Raw genomic sequence first — 20831 nt, forward strand, 5'->3', positions numbered from 1 at the left:
CTTAGGTGTTCCTTAACATTCTGAATTATTCTTTCCTGGCCACTGGCCATGCCACTGGGAAACCACAGGGCAGACTGGTTCAAGGGATGTTGAGAACGTACTGGATGAAGCTATCAGGGTAACGTGAACATCTTGGGGACGGGTATGTGAGAATGCTGATAATGTTACTGTGTGTGTTACTGCACAGACTCCAGCTGATACAGAAAATAGTCTCTTTTATTGATTGGGAAGTAGAACACCAGCAAATTATTTTCTAAACAAAAGCAATAAAACACCAAAATCCCACCAGCGTAGAACCAACCATCACTGCATCTGAACTTAAAAGCAGTACCTGGCAGATACCAGCAGACAACACAGAAACACAGCAGCTATTGTGTAGCAGAGGGAGCCCCAAATATTGACTGGCATCAGCTCTGGGACACCTGTAATTTATTTTTGCTGGAGGTGGGGAGATAATGTATTTTCTAACCAAAGCTTGTAGTAAGGCCAGTATCTAACCTCCCTTGAGGTCAAGTTAAATGTGGGGCCAAGTTCTCCCCTGAAGATCTTCCTAGCGGTGCTGAGTAGGAACAGCACTGGTATTTCCAAAGCAACCACACCCACAACTAGAATCACATTTCTGTTGCCTTTTTTTTTTTTTGGCTGTGCCCAAGGAATACAAGAGACCCTGGGTCTGGGATCGAACCCGTGCCACAGCAGCAACCTGAGCCATAGCAGTGACAATGCCAGATCCTTAACCTGCTGAGCCACCAGGGAACTCCTATAGTCGTATTTCTTAACACTCCTCCCCAGGATGCCCAGGGTTTTGAAAGAAGGGAAAATATACCAGTCATATCTCTAGAATCACAACTTTGTTAGCTAAACTGCTGCACAGTCCCTTCCTGTCCAGCCCTAGCAATGGGCCTGGATGACCCCACTTTGCAAAACCACAAACATAGTTCAAATAATCCCTTTGTTATCTTCGTAAAGAGATTACAGAGGCCTCACCAGACTGAGAAAAAGCATTACATATGGTAGCCTAGCTTTCTTTCCACCCAACACATAAGTGGCTCCCTCAGAAATAGTAATTGTTCATCTCAGAGCCCTGTACCCTCCTGCAAGGGACTGTCCTCCTAAAAGGTTTTATAATTGCTTCCAGGCACTGAGGAGGTCATCAGATGCTGGCGATATTAATTACATTATATCAGTTATGGAACAAGCCACTGTTGATTTAATGTTTGTGAATCAATGCTAATAAATTATTTGGGGTAGTATTGGAGTTTTTTTCAAATGCATAAAATGGCTATATTATATTTTACATATCATATGAAAACAAGGGTACTTAAGAAAATGGAAAGTAAGCATCTTGGTTATAAACTCAAAGAGTGAAGGTCTGAAAAATTAGATCCTAAAATACAAGAAGCTGCCATCACAGTATTTGGAATACAATAGAATGCTACCAGCTTGGACATGAATTAGGCTAAGAGTTCAATAAGGAAGCCAGTTTACAAGAGGTGTGCTGGGAGTCATTCACAAAAAAGGAATTAAGCTGGAATGGAGGTACTCCTGGTTCTTTCACGTCCAGTGTTTCTACAAAGCACACCTGTACAGGCCCCCACTGGATCTCAACTCTTTAGCAGCAAGATCCTCCCATAACATCCATTTCCCTGGGTCCTCTTTGGGTCATGATGAAAGGTAAGAGAAGAAAACCTCAGAAGACCTACCCTAGACTAGGCCCTGCAGGCTGGACCCCTCCTCCTGACCACTTCCTGTACTCCTCCAAGTGTCTTAATGGATCATAGCCCCCACTGGCAAGGTGAAAGTCCCATACACCGCTGATACGTCTGAAGAATAAACTCTTTTGCAGCCTGAGGAATCAGAAATACCTTTTCCCCCTTTTTAATGGCCTGTACATTAATGTGCCTCTGCCAAGGAGGCACAGGGCAAAGTTTTCACCTGGGTCAGAAGGTTGTGGAACTCTTCTACTGCCTGGGAATGTGCCATGGGATTCAGCACCAGGTGCTGGAAGAGATTGATGGGCTCAGCATTCCGAAATGTCTTAGGAATGGGGATGGTCAGGGGCAGGAAGGTGTTACCGATGAGGAAATGATGGAGAGACCTCTGCTGGAGGCCTCGGCCCAAGAACCAGAGGATGTCCTGGAGCCGCTGGGAGAGCATACTGTGCTGCCAGTCTGTGAGGGGCAGCCGAAGCAACAGGTGCATGAGGGCAGTTTTGAAGTGGTAAGAAGTGAGGATGGGGCGGGATGCTCCCTTGGGTAAACTCTGAAGGTCCCGGAGACTCAAAATGATCTGGAGGCACTTAAGGTGACAGGTATTCTCTGGAGCAAAACGCCCGACCAGCTTCAAGAACAGGTGCTCACAGGCTGCAAAGGACTCAGGCCAGTCCACGCTGGTGAGCTGTTCCTGGTCAGGGGCCTGACTCACCAGGTAGACCAAGGTATCTTCCCGTTGCACCCCCAGGACCAGGCGGATTGAAAGGATGCGGCCAGAGCGGTAGTCCAGCCTGAGCGTGCAGGAGGTGGTGGACGGCGGCAGGCTGAGCTTGAAGTCATACTTGTGGGCTACAAGGGCCCAGGCATTGCCCACCATGTTCCGGAACCACTGCACGGTCTTGCACACATCCAGGTGGGAGCCCGTGCAGAGCGCCGCCTTGATGGAGCTGTTGCACTTGCCCACAAGGGCCGAGTGGTCCCTGTGATGGTGCACCAGGCACAGCACATCCCCCAGAAGCTTCTCGCGCTTGCACACACATTCTGACTCCACCAGCACGCAGCCACAGCGGCGACCTAGGGCTGGATCCCTCATCTCCAGCACAAACATAGTGCCCTGGGGGGGGACAATGGGCACCAGGATGTCAAATTTCTGGGTCTCATGGAGGGTTCCCCATTTTTCAAAGGCAGCCCCGATGCCCAGGCAGTCCTCTAGCTGTGGGTGAGCCTCTCGGCGGCTGAGCACCCGGCAGGCCTCAATGAGGTCGTCCACAAAGCTCTCCACAAACTCGCAAGTGCAGGGCAGGTCTCGGGTGACATTCTGGACATGATATCTGTAAAAGGCTTCCAGGGCCTCTCTCGAGGGGAAGTCAGTAAGCCAGTTATAGGAGGTGACAGGCATGACACGGACCTCCTCCTCCTCGTCGCTACTGGAATCAAAGGCCGGCTCATGCTGCATGTTCTGTCGCAGGAGCTCAAAGATGAGGAAAAAGCAAAAGAGGCCAGCGTTCCACAGGTTTCCCAGCATCCAGCCCAGCGGCCCCTCCTGGCCCTCGGTCTGGAATGGCCACCCCCTGTCTTTCTTCCCCAGCACTAACTGGTCACTGGATGTGTCTCCTCTCCAGAAATTCTCTGCCTTCTGCTTCTCCTCTGCTGCCCGCTTCCTCTCTTCAAACTCTATCTCTAACTGGCGCATCTCCTCGCCCAATCGCTTCTCCAGCTGCCGACTTCTGGCTAGTGTGTCCAGGTCCATCCGGTCACTGACCATCAAGGGGTGGTGAACAACATACATCACTGCCAAGAACAGAAGGCTTATCACAGCCATGGAGGCCTCTGCATCTGGAGAAGTAGGAGGGTGGGAGTCAGTAGTGATCTTTGGGACTCATATTCCCAGAGCCCTGGAACCCCAAATCCTGGAAGTCAGCTACCCAGAAGGAACAGAAAGCTCACAGAGCTGGGACTGGACAGAGCAAGGGTGGTCGGTCTGCCCAGGAGAAGCTTTGGGGAAAAGGGGGCAGCAGGATGTGCTACCCAGTCTCTCTACTGCTTTCCTTCCACATGGTGTGGGTGGTATTTAGGCTTCCAGAATGTGGACATGGAACTGTTTTCATTCCTGTGTAGGATGGGGAGGGGAACCCTTGTGCTAGGGTGGCCTCACCCGACTCATCAGTCCACCATGGGCACCAGGTGTGCCTTGACAATCCCAGAGGCTCCCTTCCACGGGCAGAAAGCACTAGTCTGCCTGGGTAACACCTTTCCTCTTGCCAGGCTGTCGGCCCCGGGCCTGCTGCAGCATCCTTCTTCCTCTGTGACTTCACAAGCCTCATTCTGCTCACACTGTGTCATCAGAGCACTCAACTTCTTCCCCTCCTTGTGCCCAGTGGGCCAACCCCCCAGTGGGAGCCAAGGAGGCATTGGGCGGCCTGTCACCTCTCCACTGCTGCTGCTGTGCTCTCTCAGGTCCTCAGGGGGCTGCCAGATGCCCCATCCGTGGGCCAGGCCCAAAGGCAGGCACAGCTCCACCTCCTCTCAGCCTAGGAAACTTCGTGAAGAACCAGATGCCAAAGGCCTCCTGAGAGCCCACAGCACTCGGTTCCTCTGCCTCCCCACCCACCACAGAGGCCTGAAGCTTCCTGCCTTCAGCCCACCTGTTCACGAGCTTACCGGGATATGAAGGACTACGCCGAGGGGGCGCTGAAGCCAGGTGGGGGACTCTCCTCCCTTTGGAACTTGTGCTTGCTTAGTCTCACCGCCCTCTCCAGGAGCCCTGTTAAAATTTACAAGGTACCTGGGGGCTTTGGCTCAAAGCCATGTGACGCCCCCCCCCCCCTTCATAACTTCCTCAAATTCCACGCCCACAGACCTGAACTCTCATCCGCCTATTTAGACCAAGCCAATTCAGGGTTTCTCCCGGGACCTGGGGCCAGGTTACTCACCGTCTGTGTTAGCAGGAACATGGTCTTAAAGAGCCCGCGCGGCCTGACAGCCCCCGCCTTCTTTCCGGCGCGGTGGGGGCTCCGGATTCCTCGACGGGTCCGCCCGAGGGAGTGGCCCCGCTCCCCTCTCCCGGGTTGCACACCATGTTTATCCCAGCGTCCTATCGTCTGTGTGCTGCGGGCCCCCGAGACCCCACCCGTGCAGCGCGGGACTCAGAGGGCCCCAGCGGGACAAGCGGCTCCCGCCGTCCAGGATCCGCCCAGCCCCGCCTAGCTCCGCCCACCCAAATGCCCGCGGCCCAGCAAGCGCTCAGCGAGAGCCCCGCCCTGGGGCCGGGTGACCCTCTTCGTCTGCGCGCGCCCCCTGTCCGCTGCCTCGGCTTCCAAGACCCTGCCGTGTGGCTGCGGCCAAAGACCCGCTGCCCACGGGCGCTCAAGAGCAGACGCTCAGCCTCCCTAGGGTGGCGCAAGGGGGCACTTCAGGGGGCTGAGCTTCACTTAGCTAGGTTCAATGTACTTAATGGGAATTTAGAGTGAGGACGGTGGTGACATAACCAAAAAGTATCCTGGTGACGTCTTTCCTACTTAGTGCTGGCGCTGCACAAAACGGTACAGCAGATGAAGTGTGTTTTCAGCAACCTCAATGTGCCTCACCTCCAGCCGACGCCCAGACTCAGGTGTCTTTTCTCAGCCTCTTTCTCCTATCCTGAAAGGACCAGACAGCTCCCAAAAGACCTACTCTGGGGCCTTACTCGCTACTCATTAGCCACATGGGAATAAGAATCCTAAATATACAGAGTAGCCTAGTTGATGAAACGGGTGTGTAAAAGAGAATTTGTAAAGGGTGGACAAGGGCAAGCTTATAATTTGCTAAGAAATGCCAATCGAGTGGGGGGGGGGTTGTTTGTTTGTTTTGTCTTTTTAAAGCCACACCTGCGGCATATGGATATTCCCCAGGCTAGGGGTGAATATGAGCTGCTGCTGCCGGCCACAGCCACAGCCACAGCAACGCCAGATCCGAGCCGCCCCTGCGACCTACACCACAGCTCAAGGCAACACCGGATCCTTAAGCCACTCAGCGAGCCCAGGGATAGAACCTGCGTGTGGGTTGTTTTTAGTTTTTGTTTTTGTTTTTTTGAAAATAAGCATTAGAATCTCAGAAAGAGCCTCAGTCTTCCTATCCTGTGTCACCTATCCAAGGAGAAAAGGAAGTAATCATTTAACAGTTAAAGCCCTGCTGAAAGACAATCAATATGCCTCCTTATCCAGTGGCAGCACAGGGGGGTGGGCCATCAAACAACTTGGACAGCACTTCCAAAAATATGGTCTTATTTTATTGTGAAAGGGGAAAGACTGTCTTCTGGCTAACACAACTGAAGTTCCAAAGTTACTTTTTATAAACTTGTAGGATGAAAAATAGACCACAGGCTAATACTACTATGACTAAGCATTAGTGCAATCGAGCAGTGAAAATGAAATTATTATGTTAAAATTTAAGATATGACAATGTCGGGGTGAGAAAAATACATTTTTCCTGTTGTGGCTCAGTGGTAATGAACCTGACTAGTATCCATGAGTTGCAGGTTCAATCCCTGGCCCTGCTCACTGGTTAAGGATCTGGCTGGAGTTGCCGTTATCTGCGGTGTAGGTCGCAGATGTGGCTCAGATCTGGCATTGCTGTGGCTGGCGCTGTGATGTAAGCAGGGGGCTGCAGTTCAGATTTGACCCCTAGCCTGGGAAACTTCCATATGCCACAAGTGTGGTACTAACATGACGAAAAGAAAGAAGAAAAATACATTTCAGAGTGGGCAAAACAATGTGTTAAAACCATGAGTGTAAAGGTGTGTATTCATAATCAACAAAGGGTTTGGTTTTTGGGTTTTTTGTTTTTTGTTTTTTCTCTTTTTTGGCTGCCCCGCGGCACATGGAGTTCCTAGGCCAGGGATCAGATCCAAAACACAGTTGCAACCTAAGCCACAGGGGTGGCAATGCCAGATACTTTGTTTTTGTTTTTGTTTTCATTTGTTAAAAAAATTTACTGAAGTATAGTTGATTTACAAGGTTGTGATAATTTCTGCTATACAACAAAGAGATTCAGTTATACATGTACACACATCCATTCTCTTTCTCGTTCTTTTCCCACATAGATTATCACAGAATATTTTTTTACAGAATAAAATACATATATTTAAACACAATTACATTCAGACAGATTATTATATCATGGAGCTTAAGAAACAGATTAAGTGTCTCCCTCTGGAGAAGTGGAATGGAAAATATGCTGAGACAAATAGGAAATTTATTCTATGCTTTATCCCATTTTGTTTGGCTTTCATCTTTACTATTTAGTATTATCTATTACATTTCAATTTTTCTTTAAAAATTAGCATTATATTAAAATTGTGGGAGTTCCCATCATGGCGCAGTGGTTAACGAATCCATCTAGGAACCATGAGGTTGCGGGTTCGATCCCTGGCCTTGCTCAGTGGGTTAATGATCCAGCGTTGCCATGAGCTGTGGTGTAGGTTGCAGACGCAGCTCAGATCCCACATTGCTGTGGCTCTGGCGTAGGCTGGCAGCTGCAGCTCCAATTAGACCCCTAGCCTGAGAACCTCCATATGCTGCAGGAGCAGCCCAAGAAATGGCAAAAAGACAAAAAAATAAAATAAAATTGTGTATATTATGCAACTAAAATTTATAAAGAAGAAAGCCTTATATACCATTAAATATTTTATATAGCATAATAAAAAGAATAACAACTGGTAAGAATAACAAAAATAATACACCCTCTGAAAATAAGTAAAATATAAAATGCATAAATTGGTTAAAAGACAGTGTAACTATATAAATATGTCCTCACAATTTGTTACATCTTATTGATTCTTCAATATAGGCATTACACCATTCTAGGCGATGTGATAAAGAAGACATTATAGACCTTACATTGTACCATGGAGAGAAATGGTTATTAATAATACAATTGTAGAACTATATTATTTAATTGTACAGTTGCATTATTTAATTATAATTACCATAAATTCTTTGACGGAGAGGAAATCAGAATCAGATCTAAGAAGACTTCAGCATTCCAAGAATGATTTCAAATGACCCCCTTCATGGTGGATTATGCACTTATTTACTGTGAGATATATTTCTTCTCCAGAGATTCCTTGTTTGTCAATTGTGGATTTTTGGTTTGATATAAGAGTCTGTATGTATATGAGATTGTTTTAGGTTGTTGTTCTCTTAATTGCAAGTTCATCTCCAGTGTTCTGCATTTGTACCCACTTCTTCTCATGATTTTGGATTTTGGTGGTATAATTGTGCATGGATGATTTCATATCTTTACTGTATATACCTTTACTATATATGGTGAGCCTTGTCATTTGTGGTATTTTTGTTTCCTGTTGCTTCCTTTTCTTTTCTGCCTAGAGAAGTTCCTTTAGTATTTGCTGCAAGGCTGCTTTAGTATTGCTGAATTCTCTCAACTTTTGCTTATCTGTGAAGGTTTTGATATCTCCTTCAAATCTAAATGAGAGCCTTGCTGGGTAGAGTAATCTTGGTTGGAGGTTTTTTCCTTTCATCACATTAAGTATATCATGCCACTCCCTTCTGGCCTGCAGAGTTTCAGCTGAAAAATCTGCCGATAACCTTATCAGGGTTCCCTTGTATGTTACTTGTTTCTTTTCCCTAGCTGCTTTCAAGATTTTCTCTTTGTCTTTAATTTGGTTAGTTTGATTAATATGTGTCTCGGTGTATTCCTCCTTGGGTTTATTTTATATGGTACTTGTGCTTCCTGGATTTCAGTGAGTGGTTCCTTTCCCATGTTAGGGAAGTTTTCGGCTATTATCTCTTGGAATATTTTTTCTGTCCCCTTCTCTCTCTCTTCTCCTGGCACCCCTAGGATACAGATGTTGGTGCATTTAACGTTGTCCCAGAGTTCTCTGAGACTCTCTTCATTTGTTTTCAATCTTTTTTCTCTTTTCTGTTGTGCATCTGTAATTTCCACTAATCTGTCCTCCACTCGCTTATTTGTTCTTCTGCCTCCTGTATTTTGCTGTTGGCTGCTTCTAGTGAATTTTTTATTTCAGTGATTGTATCTTGCATCTCTTCTTGTTTAAGTTTTACATCTTGTATCTCTTTGCTCAGTGTTTCCTGTAAGTTACCCATCTTTGCCTGCAGTTTATTTCCAATGTCTTGCATCATCTTCAGCATCAACAATCTAAAGTCTTTTTCCTGGAGGCTAAGAATCTCATCACTTAGCTGATTTTCTGGGGTTTTTCATTTCTCCCTCATCTGAGTTATAGTTCTCTGTCTTTTCATTTTTATAGGTTTTTGGTGTGGTGATCTTTTGGCAGATAATAGAGTTGTAGCCTCTCTTACTTCTGGTGTCTGCCCCCCTTGTGGCTGAAGTCTGTATGGGGGCTTGCTGTAGGCTTCCTGATGGAAGGGAGGGGAGGGGCTGATGGGAGGGGCTGATGCCTGCCCACTGGTAGGTGGAGCCGATTCTAATCCCTCTGGTGGGTGGGGCTTAGTCTCTGGATGGGATAGAGGCAGCTGTGTGCCTGAGGGGTCTTTAGGTAGCCTGTTTACTGAGGGGCGGGGCTGTGATCCCACCTGGATTGTTGTTTGCCTTGGGGCTTCTCATTGCTGACTGATGGGTAGGGCCGGTTTTCCCAAAATGGCCACCTCCAGAGAAAGGCATGCTGCTGAATATTCCAGAGAGCGTTGCCTTCAATGTCCTTCCCTCACAACAAGCCACATTCACTCCTGTTTTCCCAGGATGTCCTCCAAGAACTGCAATCAGGTTTGACCCAGATTCCTATGGAGACCTCGCTCTGCTCTGGAATCCAGTGCACTTGAAAGTCTGTGTGCGCCTTTTAAGAATGGGGTCTCTGTTTCCCCCAGTCCTGTGGAGCTCCTGCGCACAAGCCCCACTGGCCTTCAATGCCAGATGCTCCAGGGGATCTTCCCCCCAGTGCCAGGTCCCTGCTCGTGAGGGTTTGATGTGGGGCTCAGAACTCTCACTCCTGTAGGTGAGTCTCTGTGAACCAGTTAGTTTTCAGTCTGTGGAGCTTCCCACCCAGGGAGGTATGGGGTTGTTTACATCACGAAATCGCCCCTCCTACCTCTTGATGTGGCCTCCTCTTTTTCTTCTGGAGTAGGGTATCTTTTTTAAGGTTTCCGGTCCATTTGGGTGGAGATTGCTCAGCTTTTAGTTGTGAATTTTGTTGTTTTTAGGAGAGAAGATGAGCTCCAGTCCTCTATTCCGCCATCTTAATCCTCTCTCCTATGCAGTGATTCAATGCCAGATACTTTGATACCCACTGCCAGGTATCAAACCTGAGTTCCAAGCCTCCCAAGACACTGCCAATCCCGTTGTGCCACAGTGAGAACTCCAACAAAGGGTTTGTTTTAAAAGTGATTGTCAGGTTAGAAGACATTTGCTAATTCATGGTTCGCACAGAAATGAAGTTGGTTGCTATATCAAATTAGAGACTCCAAGCTGCAGAACTACTAATCCATATAATGGTCACATTTAAATCAACAAAAAGCCCTTTAGCAGTAGATGTTTCTTGGCCTGTTTTCTAGTGATTTTTCTTCAACATGTGAAAGACTGTTGGCTTAATCAGCAGGATTAGTTGGAAACCAAGTCATTTGGACACCTTATCATTCATACTAATTGCTGTCTATACACAAATGACATGAGTAAACTGTAGCAATGGTCACTCATTCTAACAAATATGGTAGTTTTACCCTAAAATAAATAAATTTTCATCATTAAAAAATACACAGAAAGTAATTACCTACATAATTACTCGATTCTGCCTCCTGACCTGCAAAACCTAAAATTTGTTGAAGACTATTAGCCTTTTGGTGAGAACAGTTGCTCAAAGACTTGAGAACATTGGGAGAAATATCAATAATCAATTTAAAAACAGGAGTTCCCGTCGTGGCTCAGTGGTTAACGAATCTGACTAGGAACCATGAGGTTTCGGGTTCGATCCCTGGCCTCGCTCAGTGGGTTAAGGATCTGGTGTTGCCGTGACCTGTGGTGTAGGTCACAGACTCGGCTTGGATCCCACGTTGCAGTGGCTCTGGCACAGGCCTACAGCTGCAGCTCTGATTAAACCCCTAGCCTGGGAACCTCCATATGCCGCAAGTGTGGCCCTAGGAAAATACCAAAAAAAGACCAAAAATAAAAATAAAAAATAAAAACAAAGCAAATGATTTTGAGGGTTTTCCTTGGCTTGATGAATCTATAAATGTGACTAATACTGCTCAGTTGTTGCTGTTTATCTGAGAAGGAAAAGAAGAGTTTGCAGTTCCTGAAGAATTATATCCAATCTCTTGGGCTAGAACATGATGGAAAATAATATGAGAAAAGGAAAGTGTGTGTGTGTGTGTGTGTGTGTGTGTGTGCACACGTGTGCGTATGTATGACTAGGTCACTTTGCTGTACAGCAGAAATTGGCAGAATATTGTAAATCAACTATAATAAAAAATTTTTAAATAAATTTTAAAAATGAAGAATTAGACTCTGAAGACTCTTCATAGAACAACTATAGGCAAGAATATTTTATAGTTGAGAAAATACTAATTCAGTATAACCTGAAGTGGAATCTGCTCATATGTGTCACATTTAGTGGTGTAAAAATATACATGGAGAGTTCCCTTATGATGTAGCGGGTTAAGGCTCTGGCATTGTCACTGGAGCAGCTCAGTTCATTCCCTGGCCCGGGAGTTTCCATATTCCATGGGAGTAGGCCCCTCAAAAAATATACGTACATGGAGCAGAAAAAGTCTTGGACAGATTTACAAACTTTGTGAAAATATAAAGTGTTTAAAGCTTATATCTCACTGTGGCACAATGGGATCAGCATCATCTCTGCAGCGCCAGGATACAGGTTCTATCCCTAGCCCAGCACAGTGGGCTAAAGGATCCGGTGTTGCCCAGCTGCAGTGCAGGTCAAAACTGCAGCTGGTATTTGATAGCCTGGGGAACTCCATATGACCTGGGGTGGCCAAAAAATAAAAAATAACTTTTGGAGTTCGTGTTGGGGCTCAAGGGGTTAAGAACCAGACAAAGTGTTCTTTGAGGATGAGAGTTCCATCCCTGGCCTCGCTCTATGGTTTATGGATCCTGCGTTGCCTCAAGTTGGGCTGTAGGTCACAGATGTGGCTCAGATCCCACATTGCTGTGGCTGTGGCATAGGCTGGCAGCTGCAGCTCCAATTCAAACCCTAGACTGGGAATTTCCTTATGCCACAAGTGTGGCTGTAAAAAAGGGAAAAAAGAAAAGCTTATAACCATCATATTCCCTATTATTCATCATATTATTCATCAGCAGATACTTTATGGAAAATATTTGACTCCATCTTGTATTACTGAACCAACAGTGTCAATGGTGAACTTTGTTCACTCTCATGCACTTAAAAATCATCAGTTCTGCAAAATTTCACTAGAAATAGAAGCTGAATATCCTAATACACCCTACCACACATCAGTGTGCAATCTTTTTGATCTTGGGGCTAAGATTAAAATTTTTCTATTTGAAGGAGTTCCCTGGCAGCTCAGTTGGTTAAGGATCTGGCACTGACACTGCTGTGGCTCAAGTTACTGTTGTGGCACAGGTTCCATTTCTGGCCTGGGAACTTTTGCATGACTCAGGCACTGCCAAAGAATTTTTTTTTCTATGTGAAAAACTGTCCTCAACTACTATGCTCAAACACCAAGTGACTTGAGAAATTAGTTTTTGTTGCAGACTTGATCCTAAAATTACAAGGCAAAAATGGTATTTTGATGTGAAATTTATTCTGTGATGAAATCATTTAAACAAACTTTTCATCACAAGTAATACCAAGCTTCTCAATACACTTCCTATACTACCAAAGATAAAACAAGAAGCAAGACATCCATTCCCACATAAATTTGCAGCACATCTACTTTCTAAGTTCTACAGTTCCAGCAGAATTTGTCAGACCTCAGTGCAAGTAGGAAGAGCAGTCCCATATTTCCAAATCCATTTGACTTTGCAACTGAGGCTCTTCTACATAATCTCTAATTAGAAGTGATTAATCTGCCATGTAATGACATACTAAAAGGCAAATATCAAGAGAAGAATGTTATTATATAAGAATGGATATGCTCAATTAAAATTGTATGCTTGTGGATTAATATATCAATATTTGGCAGTAACCATCTGTATCGAAAAATATTTTCAAAGAAGCACTATGTTATTGTACAACACAGGGAATATAGCTAATATTTTACAATAACTATAAATGGAATATAACCTTTAAAACTGTGAATCACTCTGTTGTACATCTGAAACTTATATAATATTGTACACCAATTATACCTCAAACAAAAAAAGAAGAAATATGTAATATCTTACTACACATCAGCACTAACAGATAAAGTCTTCAGTCAGTTTGGATGATAGGAAACACTAACTTTGAGCCCCAAAAAAGTGACAAATTATTTTTTTAATTCCATTCTTCCATTAGTAGGCCCATATTACAAAAAATGCACTCAATTATTACCATTATATTTTGAATTTTGTCAAACATTTCATGGAAATTTATTTTCTCTCTTTTCCTCTTTTATTTTTCTTAACCTTTTTTTTTTAATGACCACACATATAGCATATGGAAGTTCCCAGGCCATGGGTCAAACCAATGCCTCCATAGAGACAAGCCGTACCATTAATCCTCTACACCACAGTGGCAACTCCTATCTTCTCTCTTTTTATGTAAGCACTTACATAATATCCTCCATTTTGCCTCTGGTCAGCAACATTAGAACATTTACTATCTGGCCATTAACAGAAAAAGTTAACTGACCTTTGCTTTTAAGCATCAAAATGTGCACACAAAAATAAATTTTTTAATTTTACTAATTAATTAATTTTTAGGGCTGCATCCAGGGCATATGGAGCTTCCCAGGCTAGGGATCGAATCCGAGCTACAGCTGCCAGCCTACGCCATGGCCACAGCAATGCAGATCCGAGCCACATCTGTAACCTACACCATAGCAAACAGCGTCGGATCCTTAGCCCACTGACCAAGGCAGGGATCAAACCTGAATCTTGGAGGACCTGTTGTGCTGCAAGGGAAACGAATCTGACTAGGAACCATGAGGTTGCGGGTTTGATCCCTGGCCTCATTCATTGGGTTAAGAATCTGGTATTGCCATGAATTGTGGTATAGGTCGCAGACGAGACTCAGATTTGGCGTTGCTGTGGTTGTGGTGGAGGCTGGCACCTGCAGCTCCAACTCCTAGCCTGGGAACCTCCATATGGAGAGTATGGCCCAGAAAAGGAAAAAAAAAAAAAAAACCTGAATCCTGATGGATACTAGTCAGGTTCTTAATTTGCTGAGCCATAACAGGAACTCCTAAAACATCAGTTTTTTAAAAATCACCTTTAACTCTGTAGTATCAGGATTCCCCAGCAGGATTTGATGGCATACTCATGCTGGGTAACTGAGAACTTAATAAAGTGACAAAAAGATTTCAGGGTTTGAAGAAAACTACAGGGAATGGCTATTGTTCCTGGAGCCAGCCCACCTCTGGGTAAGGGTTCAGAGGAGGGAATGATTTGTTACTAGAACTTGGAGAGGGAGGTAGCTACATGGAGAGAACGTCTGATAAGAAGAGGTGGTCTAGGAGTTCCCATTGTGGCACAGTGGAAAAGAATCCAACTAGGAACTATGAGGTTGCAGGTTCGATCCCTGGCCTCGATCAGTGGGTTAAGGATCTGGCGTTGCCGTGAGCTGTGGTGTAGGTCACAGACACAGCTTGGATCCTGCGTTGCCATGGCTATGGTGTAGGCCAGTGGCTACTGCTTTGATTAGACCGCTAGCCTGGGAACCTCCATAAACCACGGGTGCGGCCCTAAAAAGACAAAAAGAAAAAAAAGAAAAAAAAGAACACCAAGAAAATGAAATACCAAGAACACCAAGGTGGCTTTGCAGAGAACCAGAGAAACTGCAGATTTGCAAACAACTTGCTGAAGACTGAGCATCCTGCAGGTGCATTTGAGGGACTAGAATGACTGATAATTAACTTTGGCTGTCACAGGTCAAAAATCCCCCGTGTATTACATCTAACTGCTCCCCCAAAATTGCACATGCAACACATGAAGATTCAAGACGAACAATTGCATCTGCACAACACTGAAACATATATTGAAAGTTAAACTTACTCTCCACCAATCATTTCAGAGCACCCTCCTTTATAACTACCCACTTTCAGAATAAACATCCCACTCAACAGCAACAGGAGAGACAGAGCTGAGCTTTGCCTCCTGTCTCCCTGGAAAAAAAAGGCTTTTTCTTTCTGCAAAATACTGTTGCCTCAGTATTTGGTCTTTCCTTCAGCAGCAGGCAAACAAGCCCACTTGCTCTGTTACACAAACACATTTGAATCCACATTCTTAAAACGGATTTGGGCCCACAGTGCTGCTATTCTCCTCTAAAAAGAATCACAATTCCTCAGAGGGTGCCAGGTCAATTTGCTATAAGCCTAGAACATCCTGCTGACCTTTGAAAGTGAGGGAGGAGGTCCTGTTGGGACTCAGCGGCGTAAGAACCTGATAATAGCATCTGTGGGGATGTGGTTGATCCCTGGCCTCACTCAATGGGTTACTGAGCCTCCACTGCAGCAAGCTTTGGTGTAGGTCACAGATGTGTATCTGCTGTGGCTGTGGCATAGGCTGGCAACTGGAGCTTTAATTCGACCCCTAGTCTGGAAATTTCCATATGCCACAGGTGTGGTAGTAAAAAGAAAAAAAAAAGAAAGTAAGGGAGGCATTATAAAATGTCTCAGGTGATGTTAGAAAAGGTGCAGAGTCCACACAGCTCCCACTGTTAGAGTGGCAGATTAGGTGTGGAAAAAATAGTTATGATCATTGGAATAAGCTGAATCATAGGTCAGTGAATATATTATATATATATGTATGTGTGTGTGTATATATATATATACACATATATAGTGTGTGTGTGTCTTTTTGTCTCTTTAGGGCCCCACCTGTAGCATATGGAGGTTCCCAGGCTAGGGGCTGAATCGGAGCTGTAGCCCCCGGCCTACAGCACAACCATGGCAACGCAGGATCCAAGCCATGTCTTCAACCTACATCACAGCCCAGGACAACGCTGGATCCTTAACCCACTGAGGAGGCCAGGGATCGATCGCACCTCCTCATGGATGCTAATTGGGTTCATTAACAGATGAACTACAACAGGAACTCCAATATATTTTTAAATGATACACAAACTATAAAGTTTTTGTAAAAGTCTTGTGGTGCACCCATGTATTTTCAATAAGTTTCCCAAAGCAATCAAATCATTATATAAATCATACACTCACGTTTTGGTCATTACACAATACACCTGTAAAAACATAGAAATATACTGTATATACAAAAAATGTAATGTAAATCTACATTAACATGGAAAATAGACCATAATATATTAAGGAGGGGAGATTACAAAAGCATGCAATAGTTTAATACCATTGTGTTAGGTGCTGTGTGTACATTAATACAATCCACAAAGGGTGGATTCCAACATGTTTATCAGGTGGAGAGAGTGATTACAGGTGACTTTTACCTCTTTCTATGCCTTTTTTCAACTGTTTTTAAACAATGAGCAGGTACTATTTTCACAATATGAAAATAACATCACACAATGAGTGCCTAGATTATAAATATGTAGGGCTGTGTGACCAAAGATATGGTGTGTCTTATTCGAACAGAGTTCACAAAGCATTTTCTTTTCCTTTTTTGTCTTTTTAGGCCGCATCCAGGGCACATGGAGGTTCCCAGGCTAGGGGTCAAATCTGAGCTGCCGGCCTACACCACAGCACGACAACGCCGGATCCTTAACCCACTGAGCGGGCCAGGAATCAAACCCTCGTCCTCATGGATGCTAGTCGGTTAGTTAACCACTGAGCCAAGAGGGGAACTCCCCAAAATGCGTTTTCTAAAACAAACGGCGTCCCAAGACTTGGCTTCCTCTTCTCGTCAGATTTAGGGACTCCATGAGCGCCCTGCTTTCGCTCGTCGCAGACAATTGTCCCCGCAGCCCCTCCCTCCCAAGCGCTTCCCCCGCATCTCCGTGCTCCCAGCCGGGTCGCTCCTTGGGGACACATTGGTCACCGCGGGCAAATTTGGGGTCTCACAATGCCGGCGGCACAGGGTTTCGAGAGGCTCGCGACTTTCCCTAAAGCGGAGAGCCTCTAAATGAGGCTCTGAGCCAGCACCTCCCTGCGTTGCGCGCACAAGCAGAGCACTTTTTTGACCGCTTGCGGACTTTCCCAGGAATGCCGGCCCCTGGCCGCGCCGCGCGCCCCTGAGCCTTTGGGGGAAGGGGGCGCGATCAGCCACCACGGTGTTGTAAATTACTTTCCTTACAGTTCTGGTGTTGCAGTTAGCGCGTAGTTTAAATGCTGTCCGTGACGATCGTTTCAACCAACGACAAATTTCATTTCAGGATAAAAAGGAAGGCGTGCTTTCCCACCAGGCAGCAGCCGCAAACCGGAAGAGTTCTTCCTCCGAGGGACCTACGCCCCCAAAGAAGACTCATAGGCTAGATCTGGAAATGAAGAGTTTCAGGCCTCAAACCCAGGTCAACGGAAGACCTGCGGAGGAAAGAAGTGGCGGGAAGAGTGAGAGCCCTCCTATGGATGCGATCTTTCCCACTCCCCTAAAGTCCGCTCCTTGCCAAGGGGGCGGGGGATCCGGACCTTGCCAGGAGGGGCATATCCCTCCTCTCCTCTTGGACGCAGGTTGGTGTGGCTAAAGAAGGAGCACCTGGGATCAGGTCTCAGAGCCTCTCACTGGGGCCGGGAAAGTTCCAAACCTCCGCACGCCTCAGCTTTCTCATCTAATAAACACAAAAATAAAAGCTCTTTCCTTTTAAGGTTGTTGTGCAGATTGTATGACTCCATATATTTAAAGCACCTTGCTCAAAGATTAGTCACCCACCCTTCTTGGCTGTTGATATCTGTCATCTGTGTTCACATTACAAAATATGGCACTTACCTCATAAACTTGCCCTTTCATTTGTTGGTTATCTATTGTTTCTTCCAAAGAAGTTCTGAGACCCTTAAGGGCAAAGACTAAAATTAGACTTAGTTCAACTTTTATTGTGAAAGAGCTAAGTGTTTTGGGGTTTTTTTGTTTTTTGTTGTTTTGTTTTTTTTTTTGGCTGCCCAGAGGCATATGGAATTCTCTCACCAGGGATCAAATCTGGGCAGTACCTGTAATCTAAACTACGGCTGCCACAAGGCCGGATCCTTAACCCACTCTGCAGGGCAAGGATTGAACCTGTGTCCCAGCACTTCCAAGACGCTGCTGCAGATCCCACTGCACCACAGCAGGAACTCCAAGAGCTAAGTGTTTTTGAATGAATGGGATGAATGAATGATACAGGGCTGAAGGAATGACACAAAGTGTTCTACCCATGAAGAATAAGAGTGTTTGGGTGGGGACGGAATGTACTTTTTGTACTGTTTGGAAGTTGGAAATAATTTACATAAAGCAGGTCTAGGATCCACACAGAATTCTGACCAAGGTGATGCAAAGATTGAGTCTGTGGCCAAGAATTAAATAAGCAAATAAATATTTAGATCTTAAATAAAATATTTGAGTTGGGGGCTATATGTGGTAGATCAGAGTAACCAAGGCACAATAACTGTGATAAATAATCTATGTGAGAAGCCATTTTTCTCAACCAGAGATTTCAAAAAATCATTTTTTTTTCCCCAAAACTGCAAGGTTTCCAGTAAACCAACTTCTCATTATCACAAGCTGGAAAATTTATCTTGCTTTGGTGACAAACATTTCTCAAAGCCTGCTGTGCAATCAAGGCCTGTGTGGATAGTCATGGCTCAGCAGTTAACGAACTCCACTAGGATCCATGAGGATGTGGGTTTGATCCCTGGCCTTGCTCAGTGGGTTAAGAATCTGGCACTGCAGTGAGCTATGGTGTAGGTCACAGACATGGCTCAGATCTGGCATTGCTGCAGCTGTGGTATAGGCTGGCAGCTGTAGCTCCGATTCAACCCCCAGCCTGGGAACCTCCATGTGCCATGAGTGTAGCCCTAAACAAACTAACAAACAAACAAAAAGAAAACCCAACAAGTCTCTCTCCTCTCGGGTGCAGCACAAATAGATGCTAATGGTTAAAGAGAGATTTATGAAATATAAGGGGATTCTATCCAAAATTTGTCATAATGAATTGCTCATTCATTCAAAAAATATTTGAGCATTTTTTGTAACTATGAAGGTATGTTTGGACCAGATACAATGAGAGGTAGGAGAACAGGCTTAAAGTTCTCAGTGGGGATCTCACCTCTTCACACATATTTCCCATTTGTTTATCCATATTGCTTTTAGTTTGCTGATAATGTACTTCTCTCTATAGATGTTCTGTTCTTCATCATCACCTAGTTTTCTTTCCATATTGTGATCTATTTACTTTTTCTTCTAGTGATTCATTAACACTTTTCCCAAAGTTTTTAGGAGTTCTTTCATAGATTGTCAGCCATTTATGCATTTCCGAAATTAAGCCTTTGGAAAAAAACATTAAAAAATACCTAAAAATGTTATCTAGTAAATACATAATCAGAAAAGCATTTCATCTTCCCATAGATTGATTATTAATTACAAAAGGAAAATAGTAACTTCATAGCAGAGAGACCTACCAAGAGATCAAAATTAACATCCCATTATGTGCCTACTGCTGCGATGCACTAAGAAGAAAACAGCATTGCTTAAAAGTCTTGCCAAAACTGCATAACCTGTATAACCTACACTGCGGGGAAACGTAAAATCAAATAGACACTGTATAAAATGGCTGGTATTCAGAATGACAGGGTCAAAACAGATTTTTAAAAAGTGGGGGAGGAATAGCTCCAGATTTAAGGAAACTGCTAACACAATTAATGCAATTCATAATCCTGCATTGGGTATTAGAAGCTGAAAAAAATGCTATGAAAGACATTACTGAGATAACCATCAAAATCGGAATATGGCAATAGTACTGTATTACAGTGAGGTGAGAAAATGGACAGGTAAGAAAATGCCCTGGGTGTTCCCATCGTGGAACAGCAGAAACGAATCTGACTAGTAACCATGAGGTTGCGGGTTTGATCCCTGGCCTCACTCAGTGGGTTAAGGATCTGGAGTTGCTGTGAGCTGTGGTGTAGGTCACAGGTGCGACTCAGATCCCGAGTTGTTGTGGCTGTGAGGTAGGCCGGCAGCTGTAGCTCCAATTAAACCCCTAGCCTGGGAACCTCCATATACCTCGGGTGTGGCCCTAAAAAGATTCCCCCAAAATGTGGCAAAATGGTAATAATTGGTTAATGTGGATAAAAAGCATATTTAAGTTTGGGATTTCTTCAAAATAAAATTTTTAAAAAGAAAAATTTTATCTTTATTAACACTTTAAAGTACTAATTTCAAAATACAGAGCACATATAAAGCAAACATGTTATAACTGAGAAGAATTCTATGCTTAATTCCAAGAAGAGCGTTCAGAAACCCAAGCTGAATTAGTCACTTCCTGCCTCTCATCCGCCTGTGTTGAAATCCATCAACTAACAGATATGGTTCTCACATGACACTGGATGTCTCTCATGTTCTTTGGTTGAAATGACCAATGACATGAATATAACATAAAAATAAACCCTGGGGCATTCCCGCTGTGGCTCAGCAGGAACGAACCCAGCTAGTATCCACGAGGATTTGGGTTCAATTCCTGACCCCACTCAGTGGGTTAAGGATCCAGCATTGCAGTGAGCTGTGGTGTACGTCACAGAAATGGCTTGGATCTGGTGTTGCTGCGGCTGTGGTGTAGGCCATCAACTGCGGGTCCAATTGGAGCCCTAGCCCAGGAACTTCCATATGCCACAGGTGTGGCCCTAAAAAGAAAAAAAAAATTCTATAGTAGAAAAAATCAGAAGAGCGGTTCCCCCTGGGGACAGAGATTGATTAAGAAGGTTACAAAGGGAGTTCTCATGTAGCACAATGGGTTAAGGATTGGCCATTGTCACTACTGTGGCTCAGGTCACTGCTGTGGGGCTGGTTCCATCCCTGGCTCAGAAACTTCTGCATGGTGTGGGTGAGGCCAAAAATAAAATAAAATAAAATAAAAAATAAAAAAAAGGAAGATGAAACCAC

The 20831-nt window shown here is 44.7% G+C and overlaps 1 protein-coding gene across 4 annotated transcripts; it reads right to left on the reverse strand.

The window, feature by feature from the left end:
- Positions 1 to 1838: 1838 nt before the first annotated feature.
- Positions 1839 to 4882, reverse strand: ITPRIPL1 (ITPRIP like 1). Of its 4 annotated transcripts, XM_085018485.1 has the most exons (4): positions 4646 to 4882; positions 4374 to 4476; positions 3308 to 3548; positions 1839 to 3183 (listed from the first exon to the last, which is right to left on the reverse strand). In XM_085018485.1, exon 4 carries the CDS (start codon positions 3166 to 3168, stop codon positions 1894 to 1896), a length of 1275 nt encoding a protein of 424 aa, XP_084874611.1. In that variant the 5' UTR covers positions 3169 to 3183; positions 3308 to 3548; positions 4374 to 4476; positions 4646 to 4882; the 3' UTR covers positions 1839 to 1893. The 4 variants fall into 4 exon arrangements, with proteins under 4 accessions (XP_084874611.1, XP_084874612.1, XP_020942754.2 ...); XM_085018486.1 differs by lacking the exon at positions 4374 to 4476; XM_021087095.2 differs by having other exon boundaries at positions 1839 to 3548.
- Between the last annotated feature and the right edge of the window lie 15949 nt (positions 4883 to 20831).

The sequence above is a fragment of the Sus scrofa genome, chromosome 3, assembly GCF_054392235.1.
Source record: "Sus scrofa isolate SSC_HxYL_T2T_F1_AM1 chromosome 3, Sscrofa_HxYL_maternal_Yorkshire_Landrace_v2.0, whole genome shotgun sequence".
NCBI lineage: Eukaryota > Metazoa > Chordata > Mammalia > Artiodactyla > Suidae > Sus > Sus scrofa.